Source organism: Colossoma macropomum, unplaced genomic scaffold, assembly GCF_904425465.1.
Source record: "Colossoma macropomum unplaced genomic scaffold, Colossoma_macropomum, whole genome shotgun sequence".
NCBI lineage: Eukaryota > Metazoa > Chordata > Actinopteri > Characiformes > Serrasalmidae > Colossoma > Colossoma macropomum.
In genome coordinates, this window is record NW_023494785.1 from 39,763,981 (window position 1) to 39,776,717 (window position 12,737).

General features: G+C 36.9%; 1 protein-coding gene across 1 annotated transcript in view; it reads left to right on the top strand.

Annotated features, from left to right (window-relative positions):
• Nucleotides 1-10,187: 10,187 nt before the first annotated feature.
• Nucleotides 10,188-12,737, top strand: part of otoa (otoancorin) — a 35,942-nt gene continuing 33,392 nt past the window's right edge. The window contains exons 1-3 of the mRNA XM_036580336.1: nucleotides 10,188-10,272; nucleotides 11,459-11,527; nucleotides 11,651-11,841. Of these exons, the coding sequence (XP_036436229.1) occupies nucleotides 10,240-10,272; nucleotides 11,459-11,527; nucleotides 11,651-11,841 (293 nt within the window). The 5' untranslated portion in view covers nucleotides 10,188-10,239. The remainder of the gene's footprint in view (nucleotides 10,273-11,458; nucleotides 11,528-11,650; nucleotides 11,842-12,737) is intronic.

Sequence of the window (12,737 nt, forward strand, 5' to 3'; positions counted from 1 at the left end):
TATTCACATTTCTTTGCCAGCATCTACACCATTATGTGGTTTGCATGAAGCAGCTATGGGATAAATTTTGAATATGTTTTTCTTTCAAGGGTAATTTTAACAGCTCTGGCATGGAACACAGATGTTACTCTAAATATTCTATTAGATTTACATCGGTAACTGTTGAGAATACAATACTTGTCTGCTTAAACTGGATATAAGCCTTGCCTAATCTTAATAAGCTCATTTATTCAATAAAAAATACATATACAAATTATATACATCCTGGTTGCTTGTAATCAGACAGGCCTTATTTCTGTATTCCTTTTCATCTACATTTTCAGACTCCTTGGCATAAAATCAGACAGGCTATAAAACAGTAGTATCATATTTGTGTTATTGAAGGTCCTTTGTTAACACAGTCTCACTGTAGGTTCTAGTTTTTGGATGTAAATATACAGGCCTAACAGTATGATGCCACCTCAAAAACAAAAGAATCACACTGACGTCTCAAAAATGTCTGTTAAATCGTTCAAAGCCATTCAGAGTCGTTTGATGTGAAATGCTGTGTTCTAGATAGTTTAATATGTGTACAAGCTAACCCACACAAAGTTTTCACATGAAATGGTTATGAACAATGCCTTGTTTGGGGGCTAAAATGGATGTATTGTTTTTAAATCCATTCATGTAGAGGGGTACATGCAGGGGGGTTGTGAGGCAAAATAGCCCCAAAAGCAAACTTACTTTTTTAGATTTATTACTATTTCATAAGGATGCACCAATGAATTAAATGGCTGATTCCAGTTTCTTCCAATGGCCAAATTTTTGGTCAGATTTTTTTAGCATGTTTTTTTTTTTTTGTTTCATATGTAAAGGAACATATTAAACACACTAGCTCATTTCTGGCACTTTCTATTAGCCAAAATTGCTATACAAACAACACTATTCTTTAATGAGCCCTCTATAAAAAAAAGCCATTTAAATCAGTTGCCTTTTTAAATAACATCAAAAATAAAGTGCCTCCTAAACAAACATTTTTTATATATATATATATATATATATATATATATATATATATATATATATATATATATATACACCTTTATCTCTTAAAACAAATAAAAACAATAAATTGGCTACATTTGTGGTTTAGACTTGTGACCCCTGTTTCCCATCACCACCACTGTAAACAAATCTGAGTCTGTATGTTTCTCTACACTCTTTAAAAAGGTGGTTCTTCAAGGGTTCTTTAGCAAAGAAAATTATTCTATATAGAACCATCAACACTCAAAGGTTAAATGGTTAAAGCGTTCTTTAAAGTGTTCTTTAAAGTGTTCTAAATAGCACCCAAAAGTTTTCATTGGTTGTTACAAGCTTGATGTCGTAACTATAGAAAAACCCTTTTTGGTGCTGTATAGAACCATTTTCGAAAACTTCTATATAGAACCATCTACAGCACGTTCTCCATCAATCTGAAGAACTCCTTCTCAATGCAAAGAACCCTTTAACCATGCAAAATGTTTTTTGGAGTGTTCCTGGTTCCATATAGAGCCATTTTCTTTCCTAAAGAAATGGAACCATCTTTTTAGGAATGTACAATGAGCTGCTTCACAAGTGTTCCAAATCACATTGTTTGCAATGACATTGCAACTGGCTCATTAGGTCAGTTGGACGGTTAATTTACTCTTCTCGGCTCACTGAAGGGTGAATTATTACAGGTTATGTTTTAAATCGGACATAACAAGTCACAGAGGGACTCGGGTCATTCACTCGAACAGAGGCAATGCTAAATGTCATTGTGAAGTGTAGCAAAAGAGCTCAAATTGATACTTAGAATGCCTAATTTTATTGATTTCTTTATTTATTTTGAGTGCAGTGCATTAAGTTATTGACCACATCACCACAATGCTTACAGTAATGGTTATTTCAGTCACAATTCTGTGGTTCCTTGTAAGTTCTTTGTTGAAAATAATGAAAATATCACCCATAGAAGTTACACATATATGTAGAGGCCCGCTCACATGCCTAATGCACCTGAGCAGGTATCCTCCCACTCAATACTGGGAGGGGAAGAGAGGAGACGAGAGGACACATACTTATTCCTCTCAGTCTATACTGGAAACGTGTGTCTACAACATCATACCCTCTGACTCCTCTGAGGAAAACCAACATATTCAGTAAGTAATATTTTTATTATTTAATATGTTGTGTTATAAAATGCATTGAATTTACTTGCAAATGTGTATCATTCTTTATAAAAATATATTAACACTTACAAAATGATGTCAAAAGGAATTCAAGCGAAAGACAACACTGTTTTGATGTAATACTATATTAATGTGTTCAGTATTCAATATTCATCATTATTATTATGTAAAAATGATGTGCACATTAGACTACATCACTTTTTGTAGTGCACTATTTGTTTTCCGTACTCTCAGCAAAAATAGGGGCTACATAGTACCAAAGAAGGGTTCTTTGTCTTGGAAAGATAACGGAACCCTTTTTGATGCTAGATAGACCCTTTTTTTATTTGAATAAACATTTCTCAAGACAAATCTTCTTATAGTGGAGTAATATTTTTTCCTTTTTAATATTCTGAAATTCTATTTAATATTCTGATTTCTTGCACTATTTTAAGTACATTAAGTAGATAATCTGCCAGTTTCCAATACAGTCAGTCTAGCATGAAAACTGATTCAATTTCAGAATAAATGATGGTTAAATAAATGAAAATAGTATCAATCTAATGGGAAGATTGTGTTTCATATTTTATACAGCATAACTGTTTTATATGAGTGCTGGATATAACTATTTCTTATATTTTACATGAATATCTCCATTCATTTAGCAACTCTTGTAACATGTGTACTGGGAGTATTAGCAAATATGCTAATTTCAGACAATCAGAAATGTGTTAGCATGTTGTGTCTGGAGTGAAATTAGGTGATTCATTTCATATTCGTGTGGAAACGTTCCTTTGACAGTAAAAGCTTATTAACTAACGTAGTGAGTGAACAGTTCGATCAGGCCTCTGAAAGGTTTTGGTTAGCAAGTGTAGGCTAATTAAAAGTATGGCAATATACAGAAATAATGTGCTCAAGGGCAAATTTAAACTTTCCCTGTCAAACTAAACAGTGAAAAGTGAAACTCAGTAGGCAGTTAAGTGCTCCAGTTTTGTTTGAATTTCCCAATTTCTGTGTAAAGGCTGTTTTGTTTTGTAGCGCAGGTTATGCTAACTAGCTGGCTTGTCAGAATGTGTTGATTTGTACTGCTGTGGTAAAATCTAGTTCGTTGCTATCATGACAGCATTTTTTGTGCTAAAGCTCATCTGTAAAGACAATATTACTGCTCAGCACAAGGCTTTTGGCTTATTATTTTTAGCCTTTTAACTTTAAGGGATCGGATTTCAAGGCTGTGTTATTCTCCACATGAATTCCAGTGGGATTCTGTTCACAGCTTGGTTTCCACAGCAGCCCCCCCAAATTCTCAGAGGTGGTAGGCTGGTTGGAGCAGGATTAATAGGTTGCGTCTGAGACTTGGTGGACATGACTACAGAAACCAGAGCAACAATGGAACATAAACTTTAAGTTCACATATTGTGAAGGGAGGCCTCAGGACAGGGGGAGGTGGTCAAATATTGAAATGTTTTGCTCTGGACTAAAGTTTAATGATATACTGCAATACACAACCCAAATGATAATCATACCATTTTATGTATTCCAATAACTGTACAATTACCATCTGGTTATAAAGCCACAATGGAAATTAACAGCTCAACTGCTACAGTCAAAGCACCTGGACAACACAGGCCAGACCACCAGTGCTGGGCATAATTTCATATTTATTTAAATTTTAGTTTTTGGTGTTATATATTTTGGTGTTTATTTAGAGTTCTGTGCAAAAGTCAGAGACCACTCTTCCATTACTTACCTTTTGTCCATTCCAAATAGCCATTAAATACAAGCTCATTTTTCAGGGCCAGGAAAAGAAGCCAAGTTTTAAGGGAAATTCCAACGACTTTTAAAAAATTCTGCCTAAGTTAGTCTTTATGACATAAACAAAGTCATTCAGAGTGATTTGATGTGAAGTTTTCCATTCTATAGTCAGAACTGTTCACAGTGGAAGTGATGGGAACCAGACGTCCAAAGTGTTCATGCCTCTTAAAGCTCCCTCATAGAAAGTTTTTTTTTTACATAAAGCTGTCACAAATTTGCTGTCCTAATGCCTGAGACATTGTTTTTCTGGATGTTTTGAGGCAACATTATGGCCTAAAATGTAGTTTTCCAAAATCTATTAACGGCAGAGAATGACATTGCAGGGCACTGTGAGGCAAAATAGTTCCCAAAGGAAACATAATTTGTCAGATTTACCACTGTTTTACCAACATCAACAGTACATATAAAACCCATGTGTCAAACACAAGGCCCGCAGGCCAAGTCAGGCCCGTGACACAGTCCTATTCGGAATTATTTGAATTCTCTATCATTATTAGCCCATATCACCCTGAGAGGCACTACAGTCCCCAGCATGCACTGCAACATAGAGTGCGTTCTGACCCCGGAACAACAATCTCTGGACCAGCGGTTACACAAAAAGAAAAGATGCCTGGTGTCTGGTTCAAGCAAATAGGCAGTTTTAAATAAACTACTTTAAACAATTTATTTTTATTTAGAATTATTTTGAATAAGTATTTAATGCCAATTTTGCTGTTGTAGTTTTGGCATATTTTGAATAAACAATGGCCAGTTGGGGTCATACCAAAATGTTAATTAAAAATGAAATAAAAACATGGCCGGCCCACACATTTGCTGAGATTTTTTAATATTTCCTTTTAAGTGGTTGAGTGTATAAATATATATATATATATATATATATATATATATATATATATATACTGACTAGCCACTTCATTAAACCACCTCCTTGTTTCTACGCTCATTGTCCATTCTATCAGCTCCACTTACTATATAGGTGCACTTTGTAGTTCTACAGTTACAGACTGTAGTCCATCTGTTTCTCTGCATACTTTGTAAGCCCCTATTTACCCTGTTCTTCAGGACCCCCACAGGCCAGTAATGCAGCTTATAATGCTCTTAAATTGTTCAGTCAGTCCATCTTTATATCATTGTTCTATTACAATAAAATCTCTAACCTCATATTGCTCCTTTATTGATTCTGCCCTTAGCCAAAGAGGGAAGTCAAGGCCAATCCACGATGTCTCTGAAAGGAGCTTTGATTGTCTCCCTTTTGGTTCAGACAGTTACAGGTAAGAATATTAAAGGAATATTCTGGCACTTATATATCGGCTGCCTCAGTGATATACTATCGATTACCATAATCAGTTATGTCTATTCATTTCCCTGTCCTAAAAAGAACAAAAAACATATTTACACTAAACATATTTATAATAGAGGCGAAAGGGCAGTTGCTGAATCTCCTTGAATAAACATGAAATACATTACTATGTAACAAAACTAGAACGTTATGATAATGTCGTTCTTAAACAAACGGAGAGGATGGCTTACCAAAGCTGTTCTCATGAAGTTTTATTGAGCAACACAGTAAAAAAGTGGTTAAAGTTACTTTTGCTTTCCTTAAAGTTTAGTTATAAATCTATAAATACTCCACCAAACAGTAGCCCTATCTCTGAGATAATGAATTATACTGGTTTATAGCTTAATTTACAAGTACTTTTGACTGACGAATTCATGAAAATGTTCCACAGCGGGGGTATTTAATTAAAACTCAGTTTCAAGGTCCAGTTAGAGAAAATTTCCTCAAGCAAAGGTCCAGAACATCATAATGTCTAACTTGCATCATGATTGAGACCAGACCACATATTCAGGCCTATTAGTGCCCTCTGGTCTACAGAAATGCATAAAAGTTTACTAACTGAATTTGGCAATTCCCTTTGACTTCTTTAAGTGTATTTTGAGTTGGCAGGTTTTCTCTACAGGGAAACACATTCAAATTAATGTTAAAATTATTGTTCACGGTGACTGACAATACCCTACAGAGGCAGCAAGATGTTGAAAGACATGAACAGAATAAATTTTAGCAATATATTACATGTCATTGCCGTTAGAACAAAACCTTGTTCTCCAAAAAAGGCAACTTTACAGGAAAAGGAAGCTTCTACTGGAAATTAATGTAACAAGATTTTTTACGAAGTAATTTTAGACCATTTCTGTTGGTCTGATTATCATGAAATTTTAACACAACTCAAATTAGAAATTTAACAGAACGTTTAACAAAATTTGACATAAAACTGGCTTTTTCAAATTATGTTACAAAGTAAAAACGACAATTATGGAAATACAAGGTTTTTGCACGACAGCGATGATATGTAGTTATGTATATTAGAAAGCAATTTGAAGTCCAATACTGTAAAACTTTCACTTCTGTTGCACAAAAATAGTTTTTCTTTCTTTCCAGCAATGTCACAAGACATGAGTTCACCTTCATTGCCGGACTACAACATGACCTTTCCACCTATGCCCCAGAACTTTAACGAAATGGCCGAGAAACTGGTAATTGCAGTTATATACAAGTGTACTTTTTACAATCCGAATTCCAAAAAAGTTGGGACAGTGTGTGAAATGTTAATTAAAACAGAAAGCAGTGATTAGTGCGTTCTGTTTGACCTGTATTAAATTGAAAACAGCACATAAACACAATATTTCATGTTCTACTTTCTGAACATTGTTTTTCGTAAACATACACTCGTTCCAAATTTGATCCTTGCAACATTTTCAAAAAAGTTGCTACAGGAGCATATTTACCACTGTGTTACATCACCTTTCCTTTTAACAACACTTAATAATTGTTTGGGGACTGAAGACACAAACTGATCCATTAATGGATCAGCTTACATTACTTCCATAAATAATCTGAAATGTGGACATGGCAGACCACAACATACGTTTCCACTGTGCATCAGTCTATTTCAGATGAGTTTGAGCCCAGAGAAGTCGGCGGTGTTTCTGAACATTGTTGGCATATAACTTCCGCTGTGCATAGTACAGTCTAAACTTGCATTTTGTGGATGCAGCGATAAAGCGTTTATTGTCAACGGTGTGTCAAGGTATTTTAGAGCCTATGCAGTGATATCCATCACAGAAGCATGTTGGTTTTTAATGCAGTGCTGTCTGATGGTTCAAAGGTCACTGGCATTCATTTGTGGTTTTCGGCCTTTTCTTTTACACACAGAGATTTCTCTAGATTCCTTGTGTCTTTTGATGGTATTATGTACTATAGAGGGTGTAAATACCTAAAATCCCTTCCTCAGTCACCTTATTGCTGATGCATTTTTGGCAACGTGACATGCCTCGACTCATCCTTGCTCATAGAAGACTGTCCTGGATACTTCTTTTACACCTAAGAATAACTGCACCACCTGTTTAAGATGTTTTTTGTCCTAGTCTTAAATTGCCTCTGTCCCAACTATTTCAGGAATCAATATCAGAATGAGCATATATTTACAAAAAACAATAAAGTCGACCAGATAAAACCTCACATATCTTGTCTTTTTACTGTTGTTTTTTTTTAAACACAGGTCAGAGTAGATTTATAAATCACTGCTTTCTGTTTTTAATTTTCATTTTACATACTGTCTCAACTTTTTGGAACTGGGTTGTGCATGAGTAATAACTCCTGTTCACAAAACTTAATTGAGTAATTATATGAAGTATTAGTAAATGGACCTTTTGCTTTTCTACAATCAAAAAACCTTTGTAATTAATTGTGACGGCACTCAAAATTGCCCATTGAAGGTCCAAATAAAAATTCCGCTTCTCAGAACTGCAGTACAAGTATTTTGAAGCGTTGGATAGTCAAATTTGCATGTGTCAAATGTACAAGTACAATAAAGACATGACACAGAGAGGGCAAAAATGGTATGGCACGCTATGTACTTAATTCGGTCACCTTTTTCCCCACAGATGACCAGGTGCTCCAAGAACGGTGAGTACTGATTGCTATGATGTACATTGCTATTTCCAAGTTTGTCTAAATTCGGCATGAAATCATTTCATATGAGAGGTCATGAACAGGCATACACCTCCAAAGTACTTTCTGGGTTTATGGGCAGGCCTTCTCATGCAAGTGGTAAGCAAACAAGGCCTCATTTGCCTACTGCAAGCATGACCATGATTTTACGCTCAGCTGAGATATGCTTTATTGTCTAGGCAAACATGATTTCCCATTGCTTGCTCATAATTCAAATACGCAGTCAATTCTCTATGCTGCTCATAGTTCAGGTTCTTCTAGATGGACTAAAAAAGTGTCCACTTCAAAAATACACAAAAACAACAAAATCAGAGCGGGGGTGTCTTGTGTCTTGACAGTATGATCTGATTGCACTGTTACAGGTTACTCTCCGCCCAACATGACAGACTACTTTTTGAACAGGTAATGTGTTACTGAGCAGCTAATGAACAGCTACAAGTGCAATAATGCTTGCTGTCCAGCTATTTTTTGAACAGTTATTGAACAGCTAATGAAGAGTTACAGCACCTATAATACTTACTGAACAGGTAGAGTTATTGAACAGCTAATGAAGAGTTACAGCACCTATAATACTTACTGAACAGGTAGAGTTATTGAACAGCTAATGAAGAGTTACAGCACCTATAATACTTACTGAACAGGTAGAGTTATTGAACAGCTAATGAACAACTACAACAGTGCTTATAAGCAGGCAGAAATATTAAACAGCTAATGAAGAGCTACAACAGTGCTTATTAAACAGACAGAGTTATTGAACAGCTAATGAACAGCTGCAGCTACAACAGTACTTACAGAACAAACAGTTATTAAATGGCTAAATAACAGCTGCAGCTACAGCAATACTTCTAAACAGGTAGAGTTATTGAACAGCTAAAGAAAAGATACAACAATACTTACTGAACGGGTAGAGTTATTGAACAGCTAATGAACAGCTGCAGCTACAACAGTACTTATTGAACAATTAGTTATTGAATAGCTAATGAACAGTTACAACAATATTTACTGGACAGGAAGAGTTATTGAACAGCTAAAGAACAGTTGCAGCTGCAACAGTACTTATAAACAGGTAGAGTTATTGAAGAGCTAATGAACAGTTACAGCATCTAATACAAATTGAAGAAGCAGAGTTAGCGAAGAGCTTAGGAACAGCTACTGCTATAGTCATATTTACTGAACAAGTAGAGTTACTGTATAGTTAATGATAATACAGCTATAATAATACTCACCCACACACTAAACAGGTACAGTTACTGAACAGCTAAAGAACAGCTACAACAATACTTACTGGACAGGTAAAGTTATTGAACAGCTAATGAAAATCTGCTAATTCAGCAGAGTTATTGAAGAGCTGAAGAACAGCTGTAGCTACAGCGGAACTCGTTGAACAAGCTGTTATTGAACAGCTAATGAACAGCTACGGCAATACATACTGAACAGGTAGAGTAATTGATCAGCTAATGAACAGCTGCAGCTGCAACAGTACTTATTGAACACATATAGTTACTGAACAGCTAAGGAACAGCTGCAGCTACAACAATACTTATAAACAGGTAGAGTTATTGAACAGCTAATGAACAGCTACGACAGTACTTATCAAACAGATAGGTACTGAACAGCTAAGGAACAGCTGCGGCTACAACGATACTTATAAACAGGTACAGTTACCGAACGGCTTATGAACAGCTACAACACTTATCGAACACACAGCGTTATTGAACACCTAAAGAACAGCTACAACTACAACAATTCTGAGAAACGGGTAGAGTTGCAGAACAGTTCACGACCAGCTACAACAATACTTACTGAAGAGACAGAGCTACCGAACAGCTAAAGAACAGCTACAACAATACTTATTGAACAGACAGAGTTATTGAACAGCTAATGAACAGCTGTAGCTACAACAGTACTTATTGAACAGGTGGTTATTGAAGAGCTATTGAAAAGCTACAACGACAGTAATACTTACTGGGGTTATATTTACTGAATACTTACTGACGTAGGGTTATTGGACAGCTAACAATCAGTCACACCTGCTATAATATTTATTGAACATTTTCCAATGAGAGATGACTGAGAGGCCAATAACATGTCAGTAACGTAATCAAATGAAGTGCCTCTGTGTTTTATCTCCTTATCTCCCCTAGCTCTGCAATGCCTGAGCAGAGAATAGGAAACCCCATCTTTCTTTTTCCTCTACTCCTTTCCTCCCTACCTCCCCTGTCTGTAAATCGTGCCGCGCTGCAGCCCAACATGTCCAAACCTCCTGAGCAGGACCCAGCAATGGTATTACTCATATACTCACATACACAAAACACATTTACCCTCAAATACGTATCTTCACTTCCATGCCTTACTAAGCCGTGGCCACGCATTAGGATCTCGTTCCCGTGCCTTACTAAGTCATGGCCACGACTTAATTATCTTATTCCCATGCCTTACTACATCATGGTCACTCATTAGAATTTCATTCCCATGCCTTACTAAGTCATGGCCATGACTAAATAATCTCTTTCCTATGCCTTATTGAGTAATAGCCACGCATTAGGAGTCTTGGCCACGCATTAGGATCTCGTCCCCATGCCTTACTAAGTCATGGGAACTAAATATTTCAGTCGTGGCCACACATTAGGATCTCGTTCCCATGACTTACTAAGCGGGCAAAGATAATTAAGTCACAACATGCAGCTCTTTAACTGCCCAGTTGTGGCTCCACAGCAGCATCAGATTTGTAGGTAAAAATAAAATAATCCTCCTTTGCAGTAAAATAAAGCTCTGCTGATCGTTCAACACAGTGATCTTAATCACCGGAGTTAATGTAGAACTGAAAATTTACTGACCTTTAACCCCGAAGGTTGGTGCACAGACTGCTGGTCACCATAGCAACACAGATAACAGTCTCGCCTAGCTAGTAGCTAATGAAAAGACGAATGGACTTGATTACATTTGCAAGCAATCCAGCTGGTTTTCTGATACGTTTAATCTGCAACGAGAAACTGAAAAACGCTAAAAAATCACGAAGATGAAGTTTCTCATTCGCCAGCTTCTCATTCGAATTTTCCCGTTCCACCTTAAAAGGAGCAGCATATACAATCTGGCACCTCAGGCACCATTTAAGGTGGAATGGGAAAATTCAAACAAGAAGCTGGTGAATGAGAACCGACTTCAGCCTCGTAAAAAGTAAAACAGTGAGAGACATTTTACAAGAAACTGTTCTACTTTTGCAGAAAAATCTCCTGCCGGAGATGTGAGAAACACAGTTAAAGTTGCGCTATAGCTTAAAGCAGAGCAAAGGAAGTTTGTGTTTGGACTAGATTTTTAGCCTATACTAGCACATCAGCACATTCTGAAACATATTTACAACCAAGATGGTAAAACGGACATTAAATGTTGTGGTGAACTAATCAAAAGACTCTTCTTCCGTATTTCGTTTTGTTCTTCTCTTCGGTGACGTCTAATGCTCTGCTTGAAGAACATCACACAGAACATGTGGAACTGCACGCATCTGCCACAGATGATCGAGTTCATGAGGAACACGACGGTTAGTGCTGTCTCAGTCAGCGTCAGTCATTTACATTATCTTTTCATTTGCGCTTATCTTTTCTCTTTTATATAATCACGGTTGAGTCCATCCGTATTCCTGACTGAATTCTCTCTCTGTCAGGAGAAAGATCATTGCTTCATGCGAGCGTTTCTTGCTCCACTCTGCTGGGCCACTGTCCTTCAGAACAGCTCCCACTTCAGCCCGGATCAGCTGGGGAACTTGCTGTGGGCAGCCAAACCTTTCCTGGAGGCCGCACCCCCTACCCCACTGAGCCTGCCGTCTAGACTGCAGAGAGCTCACCTAGTGGAAATGTGAGTCTGTCACAAACAAACAGACTTTTTTCTTATTTTTCTTTGTAAAATGTTTTGGTTTTTGGTCATTATTTTTCTACTTTTCTCTTTATTTTTTTTTTATCATTTGAGCAATTGTTTTCTTTTTTCCTTTCCCTTTTACCTTTTCTTCCATTGCTTCCTCCTTTCTTTCTTTGTTTTTTTTTAACACTATTTATTTTGAAGACACGCTACAAAATACACCATTAAATGGAAATACGAGTAGAAATACAGCTCGCTGCCCCCTAGTGATCATCGCCACATACAGAAACAGCTTGGTTATGAACAAATACACCATCTTCCTTTGCACTGGACATAGATTCTGGAAAAAAATGTCGTTTTTTTTTCACTAAAAACTAATTTTATACACAACAAATGTATATTTATTTGTTGTATAAGTGTACATTTTGTCTATACATCCATTAAGACATCACGTACAGGACACGCCTCTCCCCACCGGCTCCTCCAACATCAGGACCCCTCCAAAAAAGCCAAATCCTTGCTTATTCATGTGTACATCCAGTCATCACGCTCTGACTGGTGGAGGCTTCTCATCCTTCTCATCCCATCTTCTGTGTAAAGTTTGCCTACCATAATACTAGTTTGGACCCAGCTTCTAATGTGTTTGTCTCCCCCTAATAAAATTGATCCATCGCCCAAAACAAATAATCTAAGTCTGAACGAAATTTGAACTTCTGAAATGAATCCTGGTCCAGAATTCTCGACCGTTTTCACAGGAACATAAAGCATGTAACTGATGACTTTCCTCTAGTTTGCCTTTCCAGCAGGTCAGCGCAGCGCATAGGCTCACAGCTAGAAGGGTCTGGGTTCGATTCCCCAGCCGGGCAGTCCTTTCTGTGTGGAGTGTGCATGTTCTC